Consider the following 18,717-nt stretch of genomic DNA (forward strand, 5'->3'; position numbering starts at 1 on the left):
CCAGAAACCACAACTCAAACCGAGTTAACTACTCCGAAACCAGAAACAACAATTCAAACCGAGTCAACTACTACGACACCAGAAGCAAATAATACAGGTGAGATTACAAGTGTATCGAACTAATCATAGGAAATTATTATAATTTGGATACTTTCTTCCGTGATCGTTTACTATACTTAATCGTGACAATGTGTACCGATTATTCGCGAAAAAATTTTCGAGTCCTTAACGGTGTGAATGATTGTGTTAGTGTACAGGATGATTCTAACTATATATAACTATTTACAAGAGTGTCGTGAAAATATTCATATTCCATCAACTATTAACTCCAGATTGTTGGTTTCTTTTAGATAAAGGTTACGAAATTTTCTCGTCGTTAAAAATACAATTTTGTGTTGATTAAGCATTTAATCAATAATTAAACAGAATGTTTGATTTATGCGACACCCTGCATAGCGTCCAAGCAAGTTTTATTATGACATTTTTACATAAATTAATCTCCTATGCGTACCTTTCACAGGTCTAAGAAGCCGTAGAAGCATACTCAACCGTTTCGCGGGAATAGATACATTGGAGGACGGAACGAAATACTACTGCTTCGAAAAAAGCGAAGGTAACTTATGTTGTATTGTATATAATTCTCTTAACTCTTCTCTGGAATTTTCGTTTCATCGGATTCGAACATTCGTTCTACCGAGAAAATTCGTTCGGTTGACGGATAACCCAATTATTCAGTTTTGGAACCCTAAGAATCGATCGATATTTTAAATCTTTTAAAGAGTTACTTATACATATATAGTCACTTGCAAATAAATTGTTGTTTTATTTTTTATCAGGCAAATAAACATGGAATTTGCTCTCTCTCTAAATAAAATCATCCAGTATACTCGAAATCTTTGCTTTGTTCTACAGACAACACCACAACCAGAGGATGCACGTCTAATGAACACTTATGCGGAGACAATAAAGATTGCAAACTTTGTGATACGGATCGATGCAATTCGGCAACGTCGACGGCTGTCTATGTGTCCATGATGGTGTCTTTGTTAGTTGTTTTATTCGTCGCGAAATAGAAATGATGAATTTATTTATTATCAGGGAGGTTCTAATGTGAACCAGATAACATTCTGCCAAAAAACACCGTCAACTTCATTTCTCCGCGGCAAACGAGTACTATTATACGAAATTTCCTCTGCCATGTTACAGCAATGTAATACGGAATGTTAAATGTAACGCGACAATTGGACTCAAGCAGTGCTATATTAATGTTATGTAATTAAATTATTGGGTAGTGTCAAACGAGTAGCTCGTTACGTAGATTTAAAAAATTAGAAAAATGATGTAATCAACTTAGGCACGATAAGGTAAAACCCATGTGATATATAAGGTGATATATTTATATGTTGTGTCCCTTTTTGGCGAGATTCCATCATCAGGACAATAAAAAATGTAATTTAACATTAACTAAATAATTTCATTTAACGAAGTTCGTTTAATCGAACGATTTGCTAGAATAATTACCGATAAAATGGGCTTTTGGAATAGGAAATAGCAGATGCCCTTTTAAACATGCAAGACATACAATTTTTAACGTTATTTTAAGTTAACTAGTTTACCAAATTTTTCGATAATAAAAAAAAAGCAAAACAGTTGGCCTTTGATTCCACTGGATTTTAAAATTATTGGTGGGAATATAAGACCATTGAAAGGGAGAAAATTTGTCGCATTCCGAACTAGCGAATATCGGGAAAGTCCAACGATATTGTCAACTTTTTCTCAGTTATCGGCGAACGGTGAAGCAACCATCTGCGATTACAGTCGGACATTGCACCCAGCGATAGAAATAAAATCGATCGTAAACGAAAGTCTATTCGGAACGGTTAATTAGCTGTTAGGCGAGTGGCTGTAACAACGAGCTAGTTGGACGTTAGGGTAACGAACTCGATGCATGTATTTACGTTCCGGCCATTATCCGTCCAAGCTTCGAGATGTGAAATGCTTCTCGCGCGAGTGCAACGCTTCGTTATTCCTGGTTTTTAAACAAAATTACCATTCGCCACGATACGTCGTCGCCGAGGAGATTTCTTTTCACTTTCTTGTTATTACCGTTGTTTCCATATTAACGTCTCGCACGATTTTCCAACCATCCTCCAGACGAAAGTGCATACTGACTCGCACGATGCATTCTCGCTTCGTCTTCTTGCGTGCTATGCAAAGTTCTTACAGACGACGAGCAAAATCAAATACAATCGAGACGATTTTCAAGCCTTCAGAGATTCCTCTATAAACGAGACGAAATTCGTTCTCATCAAAGTTGCGATATGATCGCGAGAAAAATATCAAATCATCGTCTTCTAATAAAAAAGGAGAACCACTTACAATCGCATATCAACAAGTGTTAATTATGACGTGAACAGTTATTCCTTCATTTCAAATTTCTCTGAAAAATATTAATTATTGAAAAGTTATGTAACATTTGTCGCCTCGAAGGCAAAGTGTTAAAACGGATCGCGGGGGGCCCCCCCCCCTCTGTATAGAGGCACGTTAACATTGCCCTCCACCCTATGCGGGATCCGAGAGTACGTGGGTGGACGAAAAGAACGTGAAACGAGTAATGCACGGACGCGTTAATTACGCGGGAAGGTGGACGAAGGAACGATGCGCAATTGCGGGCGAATCCGGGGCATGCTTGCGCATCGCGCGCGCCTCCTCTTCGAGCTAGCTGGACACGAGCACCAGCATTCGCTGGAGCTGCGACAAGCGTCCCCGCGAGGTGTTTCAGTAAACTCCTCAGTCTACCGTCACCCTTCGTGCGCGTCGGATCGTAACGACGCTCGGTATCGCGCCCAGAGCCGCTGTGCGTCGCTTCGCTTGCTCCAATCATCATCGTCAACAATCAATTGGAAAACGTGAGTCGACGACAAGGACACCTGTCGTTATCGATAAGCAAACAACGAAGTAAGACTCTCGATCGCGTACGCGTCGATCCGTTATCGATATCGAGCTCACGCGCTCTCACGATGCTCGTCGATCGCGGTCTCTGAACGCCAGCGTTGAACCGTGACATTGGATACAGAGAAGACATCGCAGATTTCAGGCGAAACGTGAGTACCTATGTAATTCGGTTTACTGGGGACGAAGCGTACGGGGCTGAATCAAGGCACAGGCAATCAGGGACAAGTAGTAGCCCAAATTTAGAATTTATCCGATGATCTAGATTCTAGAATCGTGTGTCTTGATAGCTGGAATTGTATCTCTGTGCATTGCGTTGTATTTTATTTTATAGTTTACGTTCTAATTGTTACTCAGTCACCGATGGGTGTGTAGGTGTTTGTCTTTGGTTCGTTGTTTAATGAGTTGATAAGGATCTACAGATAAGAGTCTACAGAAATGAAAACATGGAACAACGGAGATCTACTTCTTTATTTTATATTGTTGAGATAGTAGCACAAATCGACTTTTAACAATAACCAATGCGATTGGAGAGAGAGAAGTTTCTCCAACACAAAATGTCTATAGAATATACATAGATCCACGATGGCACGTGAATGACTAAACAGACTTGCTCTCGTAGCATTGGAAAAGATGTTTTAGAGACATTCGTTTCCAAGGAATTACTCTTGCTTTCGTCAAAGCTGTTAGCTTTGTAAAAGTAAACTTTCGTTCTTTTCTTCCTGAAAATAATGCATGTCCTGTAGCACCTGTAGCTCAGCAGTCTACGAAATTTCACTCGATTCTTACTTAACGTGTTGAATCGCTGCAGGTATAAGCTCTTTTTATGAAACATCAAACGTTTCGTCGTGGGGGTCTTTCGACTCGAAGGGCGTCGCAGGGAAAGGGTTAACGAGGATCCCTTGTCGAACACCTTTGGACTGGACATCCGCCCGCATCGCGCAGAGAAAGTAGCGTCAACCAGCGTTGCGTGGGACGCCGGCATACGATTCGTGACGCAAGCAAACGCCGTGAAAAACCAAGCAGGCGTGCGCGGTGCTCGCCAACGCGGTACGAAGCGTATATGCCTCGTATATCGTGTTTCGTTCCGTGTATGCCGTGTTTCGTTTAACCTTCGTTACGTGTCTGCTCTGAACCCCCATAATTTGTTCGCCACTTTCATCGAAATTCATGAAACGCGAGTGAAAACTGTACGGGCTCGTTTACCTCGTGCCGATGAGTACGAAGGTCTAGTACTATGTGGCTTATGTTGCGTCATCAAGAGACACCATGCGGGGGGAAATGTTTCAAAAACTTGCATACGCGTGGGAGGAATGAAATTGGATCGATGGAGATGTTCACTGGTGGTGGGGCGTCTAAGGAGATTGAATTTTATCACAAAGCATTGCAGAAGGTATTTTAAAGGGTTGATTGTGATCGATCACTTGAGTTATGTTCTAAAAGGTATAGAAAATACAAAAATATTTGACAAAAATATGGAACCTTTTTTTAGGATAGATTCTTCGTGTAAAAAGGGATCGAAAAGTCCTTTATCATTTTGTAATGCGATGCCTCCGTACCTAGATATCAGTAATTAAAGCTTACCGCTTAAGTTCGAGCTACTTTCGGGGGGCGCCATTTTTATCTCGGTCAGCTGATTGCGCAGTTGCGCATGCGGGGACTTATGTACGTGCACGTACAATTTCGACTGCTCGCATCTTCGTAACGAAGCCTCGTGGTGAACAATGAAAAAGGACATTTTGATTCGTATTGGGACGCAGAAACGATGCAAGGCAAGTCTATCAGGATCGAGGGAGATGGAAACCGTTTCCCCGCCGTTGTAAGAACACACGAAGCAAAGATGCTCGCTCACCAGGACGAATCACGGTTTAACGAACGCTTTGTTGTCCTCGTTAGGAGGAAACTAAGTGGATGCTGATTCGCGTCTCTGAGGAGCTCAGCGGCGCGGAAATCTTCGATTTCAGCGAGTTCGTGGCTCTGCGAGGGGGAGTCAAAGGCTGGAACTAATTCGGAGGATAGCGGGGTTGCGCACAGGTGCCTGGAACTACCCCAGCTCGATCGAACGAGCGACCAGACACCACGGAAAACTTTCGAACTTTCGTTCAAGTACGTTAGGAAAGGGCACCGCCAACCATGAAAGTTGTTCCCCGACCAAAGTTTTCGAACGTCCCACGTTCGTTCGCGCCATTTCTGCGATTAAATTCCTGGCAAGGGATTACCTTCGAAAGGGTGCTCAATTTTCGAAGCGAATTACATCCCTGGTCGAATAGATAGCACACCCGTGCTATTCGTTAAGTTCTCCAGGACAGAATCCGACGATGAACACCGCCACTGTTAAAGCAAACGGAACATCGCTCTCATGAATATTGAACGAAAGAGGATCAAGAGCGCGCAAACGATGCTATCTAAATATTTATTTGTCAGATAAAAGAGACTTTAAATTGCGAACAAAAGAACATTATAACCGACCTAATCGCGCTAGTTTGAACACACACTCGCCGACCTACCGCGGGAACGATTCCGTGTTCAGATCCGGTCGCGTCTCGTTTTCCTTGACGTCCTCCCGACATCGCGTGAGAAGTCTGACATCCCGAGACACGCTCCGGACTCGCTTGGAAGTCGTGCGAACGCTTCGAGGAAAAACGTTTCCCGTGGAAAGTGATTCACCACCTATACAGGTCGTCAAACACGACAAATTTCGTCATTGTTTTTTTATGGTGAAAGTACACCTCTTACTTAAAGTATCAACTGGCGTGTTAATATTAAAGAGGAAAGTATCGGTTCCGTTTATATATCAGGCGGTGAATCGTGTAACGAGAGAATTGTACGAAAGAGGAAGAAATTAAACAAACGAAAAATTATTTTACGAAAGCAGTTTCCATGAAAATGGACGAAGTTTGGCAACTTCGTGGGGTCGTGTCTTTCGAAGAATTTTAGGGATAACAAAATGACGACTGAAACACCCCTCCTTTTCACTGTTGTCGCATAACGGAAGCGTTGCGTGCGCGTTCGACGCGATCGACGGCCAGTATCGATTCCCCAGTAGTTGCGCGAAAATTAATTATCGTAACGGACGGCGCGTTGCACTCCGACACGCTTCGGTTGCAGGTACGATTTAATGTGCGCATGCCGCGATCAATCTCGATAAGGAAACACGCGGTTCACCAGCCAAGTATACGGATCACAGTAGCCCTCTCTTTTTTCCTTTGTTCGGTTCCTTCCAGCAGCGACCGTTTTTCGCGTTTCTCACGAACCGGAAAACGGGGCCGCGGGTTTCGCTCCAGGACACTCGCAATCGCATACCCACGGTTTAAAAATTCGAACAACGTCCGTGCTCCCTGCTTTCGCGTTGCATCGGATCGTATTCTTATGTAACGAATAAAAAAACCCGCAGATTTTAAAACTTCGCTGCGTCCTATCACGTTTGTGCAATATTCCGGTAAAACAACATTCCAGCAGAAAAATAACGCGGTGGACACGAATGTTATTCGCGCCATCGATGCCTCGATGAAACAAGAAGAAGAATTAGGAGGGATAACGATGAAATGTATTAGTAAAATTCAACCTGTCACGTATGTAAATCGAAATTGGCGCAAAACGATCGCCAATCGAGGAACGCGTTCGCCTGACAGAGGAGCGTTGTGTTTTCATGCACTACCGTTGCTGTAATTTCCTGCCGCGATAGCAAAAGAGCCAATAAGTCGAGGTGCAACAACGGTATGCAAGCCAAGCACAATTAAAGGAAGGAGAGCTGCGTGGCAACGCGAAATCTCGTGGCCGATTAAACCGACTCGAATGGCACGCATGGAAATTGGATTAGTGTGTCAGGCACACGCGGCGCGGACGCGATTCGTTGCGTGGTCAAACACTGTAATTTCGTTTCGCGATAACGCGAATCGTTTCGAGTTTGCATTCGATCGCTGTACTACTGTTCGTGCGCGAGGAGAACCCATCTAGCGACGCGTGTATGTAATTTCGATCGTTTCTTAAAGATTCTCGCGACTTTCGCACACTATATGCGAGGCGTAAATTGTTTCAATAAGAAATGTATGCATTGCATCTGCTCGTGCAGTAGTTGCTCTTGGATGTGGGGCGTGGACGTTGAGAAAATAAGGATTAGATTATCAGGTACTGGGTGTACACATAGAGTTCAACGAATACAATCTATCGTTTCATTCTATCGCGATACATGTTATATACATTTCGACACTACGACGTTGATTCGACACTCCAACCTTACTTGCTGCTTAGCTACTCGTATACTGCAATTTCTATCGCACGATTAGCAAATTGATACGTAGGTTCTTGAACTTCCCGCGAGGGTTCTCGACGTACGCGAAGATGGACGTTTTAATTTCCGCGCGCGATCGTCGAGCACTCTGGGCGTAAAACGTGTCCCACCGCAAACAAGGGCGCGGCGGCCGTTTTATCGGGATATTAAGAAATCCTGACGTCATCGTCTTAATGCGACGAGCAAACAATAAATTCCCGTCGATCCACAGTCTTGAGTTCAACATCGCGCGTGTTCGTCGCAGTCGGCTACACGGTTCGTTTATCATTATTTCATGTTAATGCAGATGCGTCGAGCGGTATGCGTTCCTCGTAGAATTGACCGAACGATAACGCAGGATTTGCTGCTAACAGTAATCATTCGAGTTGCTGCGATGACGCGCAAAGAAAGGTAAGAAAGAATAAGAAACGTTTTGTGTCGTGAAAATTATTCCGAGTCGAGAAGAATTTTAGAGTTGGACGCTCCGTTTAAAAATGAACGCCAAGTAACTCTACAAGAGGACAAGGTAACAAAAAACCGATTCGTACATCTCATGGTTAAATATTTAGTGCAGCATAGTTAGTTTGATAGACGTCGCATAAAACTCGTAAAATTTTCCACGAAAAGTCGCGTCACGTGCGAGAATTAATAGCCTCCGCTTGCTAGACAGTAAACGAGGGCTCTTCGTACCTCCACAAATTTCCCCGATACAATGCCGCAATCATTCTTCCGCTTTAATCTGCTCGACGAGTCGTGGAGACAGACGATGGAATCGTTTTTCTCGTGGCTGACTTCGTGACCCAGAAAACCAGCTGCAACGCGTTCGAATCGTGGATTTTCAATTCGATTAAAGGACAGCCCAAAGCTTGGTATTACGCCACGGAATTGGAATACTGTGGGATTAGGTTCTCTCTGACTCTGTGAACGACCTTCGTCCCAAGATTCTGACAAGGATCTAGTCGAGCACGATATTTCTGGTGCCTCGTTTCGTCCTCTTTGCTGCGATTCTTTCGGAACAGATATCCCGCTTCTTCGTATGGGATAACTCAACTTTAATCGCTGCGAAGCTAGAATACGACTCAACGGAGCGTTGCCAATAAATCCCTCGTCGTTGCGACTGAATGTTTATTTATTGGTATTATGTCACTGAACCGGAATACCTTGGGATTATGTTCCCAGGGTAGAATCGACCTTCGTCTGGGACCATCGATTGGCTCGACGCGTAAAAGTTTACGCGACGACACCAACGCGGGGTCAGAACTCGCGTGAATCACGATCCGGTTTGATTTTTGCCTCGTCCCGTCAGGTTTGCACGCCTGTCGCTGCATTTTCGCGACCTGCCTCACAAGAGCACCGCGGAAACAAAACCTGAAGGCAATTCGTCGATACCACTGCGGGCAAATTGGAGGTCGAACTCTTGGCCAGAGATTGTCCAGGCGTTGACGCATCCTTTCGCTGACCTTCGAACACGGAATCATACTCTCCTTCGTAATGCACTTTTTGTTCTTGAGAGGATGAAAGATGGTTTCCACGGTAATTTATTAACTATACATTATCATTTTTCGAGAGCACGAATCTTAAAGGTTTCCTTCGTTTCGAATACGCTTAAAAGAATCACCATCGATGAAATTATCAGTAATATTCTTGAATTATCATTGCTAACAATTGAAACTTTGCTTTACACGATACACATTTCCGTCGCTGAGGATCCTGTGTTACCCTAAAGAAGCATAAACAGCCTGAAACAATAGCTGAAGAAACACAACAATGGATAAATCCACGCTACATGTTTGCGTCGACCAAGTTCGAGTTTGAAGCGTGGAAAGAGAGGAAGCGGGAAACGCGCACGTCGCGAGTGCAAGTGCAAGTACAGCTCTCGCGGTCGGAGAAATCAGGAATCTAGGATTTCGCGAGACTGTCTACCGTACGATCCCCCGGATATCCGTTTATGCTACCAGCGACCGAAACTCGCGAAGCCCGTTCACCCGCGACATTGAAAGTTACGACTGGAGAAATCGGAGTGCTCCGTTTCTCCCGACCATCGTGTTACCTGTGCAACATGTAACTAGATCTGCAAACACGCGGGCGTTAGACAGCGAAATGATTAGCAGAATAGGGTCACGAGTGGATCACGAGTAGTCTCTTGGCTTTGAAACACTTCTCCTGTAGGGATTATTGCTCTCCAGATTCTTTCTGAAGCGTTATCACTTCGTGTTACGTAAGTCACTTAATATTTTTGACTGTGTGTACATCGGTCACTGTTTTTTCCGTGAACTGTGTTACCCGTGGTCGACATAACAAGATTTGTAAGCGTGCGTGTGTAGGGCTTCGATATAGTTAGAGAATAGGGTCACGAGTAGTTTCTTAACGCTATAGTTCTTCTTTTATGGGCATTAGTTCTGCTTAGATCATCTGTAATCTGTACCGCAGCAATAAAGTACAATGAGCATACATAAACAAGTTAGTAATTTAGTTTCTAGTTTTCTAGCACAGCAATTTAGAATCATAGCAAGCTACCTCTGGTAAACAATTTTCCTGTTCCATCCAACGACGCAGTGGCAGTCGCCTGGTTAGAAGATCCTGAAATCAAAATGGCGGCCTGTTAGGCGGAACACTCGTGGACTGGAATTTGAATACGAAGCTATAGTTCTCGTTCCATGGCATACTCGTTCGAGAAGTGTGGGAAAGCACCTGTTCGGAGTGCTTCTTACAAGCAAAATTCTTAGCTTTTGTAATGCAAAGAAGAGTCGACATAATCGAATATTCATGAATAATTATTTGCTACGCCGGAAGAGTTTGAAAAGAAGCGAGAATGACGTACGGAAGACGCGATCGTCTTTTGTTTCTCTTTTGCAAGATTCTACGACGTCCTCGAACTCGTCTTCTGAAGAATCTTTCATCTTGCATTCATTTTCTGAAACAATCGTTGCTCAAAAGCAAGCTTATTCCATTCACGAATGATTTGGATCGCGATCGATACGAACTCACCTTCGTCCTACCCAGACGAGGCAAGTTTTTTTTTTTCTCAATGACCGCACACCGTGAGACCAGCGAACAAAATTTCGCCGAGAAGAAACACGAGCAAGAAGATCGGAGGGCCTCGAGGCCCAACGCTGGTCCAAAGTTCGTCGACCCTATCGTCCCGTCTTCTCAGCCTTTCGTTCTTCACCTTTCTCTCGGTACTTCGTCTTCAGGCACTTCTCTACCAGGTTCGTTCTTCCTAAAACCCAGCATGAATTCTGAAAGATTTGGAATCTTCCAGAGGAGGAATAAGTAAATCGAGAATTATTCGAGTGTAGAAATTTCAATAGAAACGCGATGATAATTGGACGTTGAAATTAGATGCACTTAGCCTCGCGAGTCGTTTCGCTGAATTTTATCGACGATACGTGATCGCTTTCAATTGCTTAGCGAGCCACGCTTAGAGTGACCGCGAAATGCATACTGCGACTTTCATTAACACGGAAAGGGAAGCGATTTCTCGCGTTCGATAAAGCTGGACTCGACGATCCACCGAATGGAAAACGAAACGCCTTCCTTTAACTGTTCCTTGTTTCGACGCATCCTATTCTTTTCTTTTTTATCAAGACTAGGATGTAGGCTGTACAGAAACTTGTAAATCGTCAAATAGTTTTCACAACGCAACAAAGACGTACTCCCTTGAAATTAAGCTACATATCGTTATATTCAGCTTTATCATTTTCCTCGTTGGGGAAGTCCCTCATAAGACTCATCATTGTGGTTTGCGCTTTTCTATTGAAATTTTGTGTCCAATAGGCAAACGTTTCCGTAGGAAACGTGTACTGGGGTGGTTTGTTCCACAAACGCGACTCGATCGAAGACATCAAACGAGAAGAGAGAGAGAGAGAAAGAGTTGAAACGCGGCGCGGAGACGTGGTCAAAGCTAATTGGAGCTACGAACGGTTCCCGTTAATGACTGGAGCGCGTCTCTTACGGTGCACTCGGTCCGAAAATTTTTGTTTCCGGTTTCTTGGATCGTCGAGCAGGGATAAGCAAAATTCTCGTTCAGATAAAAATTTCCTAATTGAGTTAAATAAACGCTTGAATCGCCCAGCAGGAATAATCTAATTTAAATAAAAAAAAGTTCTACTATGGCAACTATGCATAATTATCGGTTTATCGTACCGGGAACGGTTATTAATTAATTCGAGCGGTTCGATGCATCCGCTTATCGAATTTTGCATAGTTTCCTGTAATTATTTCATTATTGTGTTCACCGACGGAACTTTCATCCAATTAAACGAACTTAAATTTATATCGGAGTTCGTCTATATCCATTCTTTCTTTTCGTTTGGATGAATGTATTTATAATTGTTTCAAATAAAAATTTCTATCCAGGCGAGAATAATGCTCATCACCGCTCAGACTATCGGCGTCAGCCTCGAATCGTTTGCTCGCAGAGAGATACTTTTTTTCTCTTTTAACGTGAAAGATGCACATATATTTTCCAGTCGGAAGAAACGCGAAGGAGGTCGTCAGAAACGAGATCCGTGTGAATGCATCTTTCCCAGAGCTTCGCCTCCCCAGCTACCTCCTCGTGTCCCTCTTCGACGACCCTTCTTAGCGCGTTTTCTTCCTTTTTTCTTCCTCTTCTTCTTGCACAACGACTGGGACGCATCGTCGGAGAATAATCGTTCGCCTAAAGCCGGCTACTCTTCTGACAGAGACTGCACGCACACTCTGCAATTAATCGGCGCGAAATTAAACCGGTTTCACGATGCCTTCCATCCTCTCGTCGGCTACCAAGGAAGAATAATGAATATCGATTTCGACGAAACACCTAATGAAACCATTTAGGAATTGGATATATTAGGAATACCCACAAGCAACCTCATTTTTGTAAATTGTAAAAAGACTGCCGTTTACTGGCAATAATTTAAAGTAACGAAACGTACTCTATATTTGAGTTGAATGTATTGATATTTAGCGTGCTAGAAGTAACTAAAAAGAACAAAGTGAAAACTCTTTTTTTTTTTAATTAGAGAACCTATTTACTCCAGAATACTCGAGTCGCGAATGTGGAGAACATTATACCTTCCAAGGAGCAAATAAAATATTCCAGGAGTTTCGAAATCGCTTAGTAGGTTCCGCGAGTCCCACATCCCAGTTTTAGAGTGATTTCGAGCGAGAGCAATTAGCTTTCAATCGAAAGTAGTGAAGCAGCAATTAGGCGAGGAGAATGTGGAACAAGATGTGCAACTTTTACCTTTATCAAGCGACAGGATCGCGTCTGGAGATTCTTTTTCTGCACCCCTTGGTCTCTTTCGTACGTGTTCCTTTGCGGTAGGCTAACCGATGTGGCGCTTAAAAACTGGTCTACTCCCACTCGCCAGCCGATGCTCCACATTCTTGTAACAGACAGGTGAAATTCGAGATACGGATACTTTGAGCTATGGCAGAGGAACAATCCAGTTTCGTGTGCTCTTTCTTCGGCAAAGCGTGCGCGTCGTTGGCCGTAAGTCACAGGACACTTGCTTGGCCCACTTAGAGGATGCAAATTAATCCTGGCGGTAACATGCGTGCGCGTGACACATTTTTATTCGAAAAGATAGCGAAGAGGTTTATTTACCGTCTTTATGTAAAATTTAATTTCTTAATATTTCACCAGCAATGTATATCGGAAACACTGGAAACTATGACTGATATTGTACAAAGTTTTGATCTTTGTATATAAATATAAAATAAATCGCGAATCAAATTTACTGTACCAATTGTAAGAAGAATTCTGTGAAAGATAAAGTGCGTAACATGTGCGCGCGAGTTGTCGTAATATTACTTATGCATCTGGGACCGAGTATGGATAGTCTTGTACTTGTTCCTTACGGTATATCTTCTACATGTTCGTCTTTTCAGTAGCCAGTTTAATTAAAACGGTATAAGAAACGGGAGGCACGCGACAAAGAAACCGGCTGCGCGAGATGAAGCCTAGAAGAAGACGAGAAAGTCTTTTCCCCTCTTGATTCTTCGCACTTCGAAATTTCATCTCGAAAGCTTCCCGTTTGCTTTCCTGAACAATACAAGGCGAAGGAGGCGGTGTTTACATTGTTCTCAGCGAAAGCTCGTCGTCTCTTTTCTCCTCCGAGCCAACTAAGGCTACCTGCCAAGCTCTAGTGGAAATTTAATGCTGTCTTCGAGAGAGAACGAAAGTTCGTTGAAAGCGCGGAGCGACCATAACTCCTCTCGTTATCGATATCGTACCTGTTTTGCAATGGGCGTGGCGAAATTCGTAGGATCGCTGGTGAAATTGTAAAAATTGCAAGTAGTACAAGTGTAAACAAGGAGATATCAACACGCGGAAATAAGCATGTAGATGTAAACATGTACTTGCGACTATGCAAATGCAAACATGACGATAACAGCACACAACTACGAGCATCTACGTGCGTTTATATCTAAGACCCTCCGACCTTTTTATTCGTTAGCAACGCGATGTACTTTTAACGAGCAAGACCGAACCAGACGACCCACAAATGACAAATTCGACCTTCTTCGGACCTGTCTTCTCGGCTCTTCCTGCTTCAAAGGAGGTTTCAGGGTCTTGACACCTGACACTCGACCGAGAACGAGTGGGCCTTGTCCGCGCATCGTTACATTCGACTCTCGACGCGGTTACATCTCTTTACGATTAACATTGTCGCGTACCGTCTTCTATAGACGACGGCACTGACAATGAGTCAATTACGGCTGAAAACGTTCGAGCGATTTAAATGATCATTTCAAAACGTTCGGTTAGCGCGAATTACCGTTTTAACGTGTTTGGCCAATGCGAGTTATGATTCCAAAACGTTTTGGCCAGTGTGAATTATCGTTGCAACGCGTTGAGTGCCAAAGCGATGACCGCGAAGCTTCCCACGAACCTAAAATTTTCTTCTCAAACAGTTTAAAGGTATATAATTCGCAATTTCACAAACGGCACATTAATTTAAATTTAAAACCAAATTGAACCATTCATTTAAACATGGCTGCCTGTGAAATGATCCGTTCATGATTTATTCCACACAGTCAACGGGAAATCGAAAAGTGTCGTTGTAGGAAGACATCGCTTGCTTCGCTGAGGAACATCTCGAGCACGTTTCGCGACGCACACGTGGGAACGCAGCCTATGGTAGTTTGAGTACCGTCTCACGACACGTGATCCGTGATCCACTGCAACGGAAACCGAAAAACGAGGCCTGGAAGTGCCCGTCTCATCGGTTTCTTCAGTTTCCGACCATCGAACCATCTCAATTTCTGTCTGGGTACGATTAGTAGGATACTTCGAAAAATGTTGACGAAATGAATAAATGAGAAAATAGAAGGTCATACAATTATTCTACAGAAGGTTAGAGAGGGCTTTCGTATCGCAGGAAAATTGAATTTTCATTACCCTAAACAAGGATACCACAAACCACATCGGAATAATGAAACAGGGAACCTAGGGTTGAGAAGACACGAGTTTAGAGTAGGTTGACAAAACAGCGAAGAGTGTGGAGGACGTAAACGGGAGAGAGCAATTATGTCAGCCCCTGTTTGCTTACCCTAAAAGTTCATTGAGCTCAACGAGTTAAATGCTTTTGAAGTTGCGTCTCCTCCGATGTCCACACGAATTACAACGGTCGGTTAACCGCGATGATCCTGGCGGTAGCTAATGAATCATTAGTGGTCCTGTTACTCCATTAATGCCTCTTAACCCCTGGGAGTCTGTTCCATATCCGGTTGGACCGAGACACCCGGAGGCAGTCGCGTCGCTTTTGCGTCATATGTGTATGATTCTGAAACGCTCGAAGCTCGGAGATGTTCCAACGCCGCGTTCCTTTCTTCTTTCAAACTCTAACGTCTCTCGCGATCCGCCAACGACGTTGATTAACCGGCCACGAACACGTTCTAACTGTGGTTTCATTAATTTCGTACTTTGAGAAACAGAGAGGTCTTGGCTCTGTGATATACTTTTCCACCGTGCTCGCGCAGAGGCTGGAGTGATTTTTCACTTTGATTTTTCGTTGTGCAATGCTTCGCTTAATCATGACAAGCGAATACCTTGTATAAAATGAAGTATTAATTTATCGATGTGCTATTTTATTCTTTTTATTTGAGGCTATCGAGTTTACGAATGTTATGAATTTTTTAATGGATGATCGACTGTTTCTTAAAAGAATCTTCGCGAGGGATCAATTGCCGAACAATGATCGATGTCATCGGGACATTGCGTTTCCTCGACCACCCACATCGCGACCATCGATTTCGTCTCTGAATTACACACCCCGCGTTACCACAGCTCGTTTCTTGCGAATCTACAGCTCGTTTAACGTTTTAAAGCCACGAGGAGCTCGTGCTCGTTTTTCGCCCTGCTGGTAAGACGATTGCACTTGGTATATACCAACTTATTACGCTGTTATTACTACCACCTGTCGCGTTCTTGCGAGTTTCTCTCACTCGAGACGTCATACTTAATGCTTACCGATTGCAGGACTTTAAGAAATGTTGTTCACCTAGAATCTCTCTTAAATGAAAATTATATTTGCAGTAGTCTTGAGGCCATTTTTTACAAACGATTCAACATGTCAAAGTAAATCTAATCAATTTTTTTATTAACGCTTGAACGGAGTAATTAATTTCATGCCATCGAAATTTGTCAGAAGAAAGGCGCTAGATCGAACATCGTCTCGATTCTGTAGAAAGAGTCCACGGGTTAGAGTCACGGCACGAAGAGGCTACCGTATTAAGTATTAACGAGTTTGGAAAGGAAACGGATACTTATCTAGAAAAGGAATCCTGACGGAACTACGCGACTGACTTTGATCGCAACCTCGCGCCTGCATTCGCACGGTTCATGGTCGTTGTTAGGAGTTTACATACACCTGGAAAGGTGAAATAACCAAGATTATTAATTTTCAATCTGCAATTTCTATTTAAATTACAGATTAAAAATTATTATTACTATACCGATACTACGCCAATACTTATGAAATCGATAATTCAGCGATATTAATATTTATCGACCTCGAGTTAATCGAATAATAAAAAAGTAATGACTTGTTGGCACGTTAATTCTAAGAGGGTTCTCTTGATCCAAACCCTTGGCAGATGTCTTCTACGCCTGTAAGGTACGCCACTGTATGTTCGCCAAGTAAGTGCTACCATCGGACCTGGAGAGCCAGTTATTATTTTTCGAGGACGATAACGCACGTTCCAGGAACGTGACCAGAATGACACGTTCGTCAAAAGTAGCTCCGTTAGCAGTGAAGTAGACACGATTCTCTTGAATATCGCAGCGGCACGTTCCAGTCGCAAAAGTTTCGTGATTTTTCACCGATCCGAAAAGTGAATCGACGATGACTACAGCACAGTCGAACGATTTCATTCGAATATTCAATCGGAGACGCGGTCGAAGCAATCCGATAGTCTTGTCGTTTTTAACTTTGATGTCAAATAAATTCGTGCAACAAATAAATTAAAATTCATGAAAGGGAGGGTTAATTGGAAACTCGATTAAAATTCATCCATGAATTGTAGTTTCTAACTAGTCACGAGACCATGCGTGGGTCGACTTCGTTACACTCGATGTCGAGAATTATTTATTTCATAGACCCTTTAACCTTTTCAAGTCTAGCGTACGATTAATCACGCGTAAAATGGAGCTCCGTAAAAGTAGCAATATATTTTTATTTGCAGAACGTATATAAAGAGGCATTCAAGAAATCTTCCCCTAGCATTCGATAGGTCGTTCTGAATAAAAAAATGTCATGCTATACTTCGTTTCGTTGGTTAATTAATTATCGTGTCGTGCAAAGAGGGTTCAACTGAGGGCTATTTCTAACTTGACCTATGCGATGCTTTGCTAAATTTGGGAATAGTTGTACTGTAAACAGAGATCCTCCGAGAGACTTCGTATCATCGTTCCGAGCATCCAACTTTGGGAGCATGACGCAAAAGATCGAGTAACCTGTGGCAGGGTAGAGGGTAGTTTGGTAACAGGAAAGTTGAGGGTCTGGCGAGGCCAACTGTGGAGCGATAACCTCGTGGATATAAGGGAAGTTGACGTCACGCAACCTCGGTATCAAGGGTCGTCTCCAGTCTCCCCTCTTCGAGGATAATCTGTCCTAGAGACTCCGCTTGATCGATCCATCCTCTGCGCGGTCTTGGCTCCGCTATTTTCCAAAATTTCCATCCTCGAAACATTAGAAATGTAAAAACAATGTAAGTGATGGACAGTAGACAGGTCAGTTGCTCCGATTTTCACCTATTTACTGCTTTGGATCATAGAATTAACCCGAATAATGAAATTTAATCAAAGAAAAATACACGTCGCTGATAAATATTATTGTTGTCCCATCTTCAGCTGGTCGCTCCGAACGGGAGCGAATGGCGTCGCTGGTGACATCATATTGTTTGAGAACAACCAGTCGATTGTTTGCATAGACTTCCTCTGTTAGCAAAATGCGACGCAAAAGAGCACCGAGTGTGCTCGCGTTGACGCTCGTTTGAATTCGCATGGTTTACGATGCTCTTCGTGGAAAAATGCTTAGGTAACGCTCAGAATTCTTCCGCGAATCGTCCAGATAAACAAGACAAAGAAACGCTATAATTTTCCACGTTCGTGCGACGCGGGGAGCAGGTTTTCGTGCCTCTTGCGTAATCGTCGTCGTTCTTATCACCGTAACACGCGCTTCGCACCTCTTCGAGGCGTCCTTGTAGTAGAATTAAGCCAAATATTACTCGACTAATCCGACGATCTAATATTCGATGCTTGTCATTATTAATCGCAATTATATTAGGCAACTGAAGTTTGTCAACGTGCTAGTCGTAATTCCCACATACGTCAAAAAAAGGAGGACTAGTTAAAAAAGATTCTACAATCACACGGAACCACGTCATCTTATTCGCTTATCCATTAATCCGTGTTTCTTATCTAGATAAGAATTTCCTCTGCAGCGTGGGAGCTGCTTTTGTCACTTCGAAGCGAGACGAGTCGTCCACTTTTAAGTCGCGGATTATGCAATTGACGTCGCACGTTTTTGCGAATTTTCCTCGTCGACTTGGCTGGTAGTGGTTCGCGAACGAGGGGAATACCGGTGGGAAACGTTAATGGATCGCAATCGGCGTACATCAATAACCATGACTAACCGCGTGAGTAAGATGCGGACGCGTGACTGGAATTTAATGACCTACTGCGTCTTTACGAGGAATCGCAAGTATATGCATCGAGGATTCAGTGAATAACAATTGTTGCTCGCGGCGCTCTTTGAGCGAGTAACGAGCATCGAGTGTCGGTACCAGTCCTCTCGCGCCATTCTCTAATCCTTGTTCCTGTAACGGTGTTCACGGTTGTACGATAATAGGGGTGCCGAGGTACAGCAGCCGTCTTGTTTAGGTTGATCAGACATAGGGTTGTTGTGTCCCGGTCGATTACAATCTGGATTATGTAACCTGGCGACGAAGGGAACATCGATTTCTCGTTATTTTATGTAAGCCACTCGGGAAGGTCTAATCTAGAT

The 18,717-nt window shown here is 43.4% G+C and overlaps 2 protein-coding genes across 3 annotated transcripts in view; both read left to right on the forward strand.

The window, feature by feature from the left end:
• LOC128877530 (uncharacterized) overlaps positions 1 to 1,664 on the forward strand; it is a 2,544-nt gene extending 880 nt beyond the window's left edge. Inside the window, exons 2-4 of the mRNA XM_054124908.1 lie at positions 5 to 97; positions 521 to 613; positions 913 to 1,664. Coding sequence (XP_053980883.1) covers positions 5 to 97; positions 521 to 613; positions 913 to 1,073 — 347 coding nt within the window. The 3' untranslated portion in view covers positions 1,074 to 1,664. The remainder of the gene's footprint in view (positions 1 to 4; positions 98 to 520; positions 614 to 912) is intronic.
• Positions 1,665 to 2,750: 1,086 nt separating this feature from the next.
• The window catches only part of LOC128876369 (uncharacterized), a 27,482-nt gene continuing 11,515 nt past the window's right edge, over positions 2,751 to 18,717 (forward strand). Inside the window, exon 1 of one of the 2 annotated variants that reach the window (XM_054122685.1) lies at positions 2,751 to 3,104. The gene's annotated coding sequence lies outside the window, so the exon portion shown is untranslated. Of the gene's footprint in view, positions 3,105 to 7,442; positions 7,634 to 18,717 lie in introns of those variants that run through there. The other variant, XM_054122686.1, reaches the window with a different exon arrangement.

Source organism: Hylaeus volcanicus, chromosome 5 (assembly GCF_026283585.1).
Source record: "Hylaeus volcanicus isolate JK05 chromosome 5, UHH_iyHylVolc1.0_haploid, whole genome shotgun sequence".
In the NCBI taxonomy this organism is placed as follows: domain Eukaryota; kingdom Metazoa; phylum Arthropoda; class Insecta; order Hymenoptera; family Colletidae; genus Hylaeus; species Hylaeus volcanicus.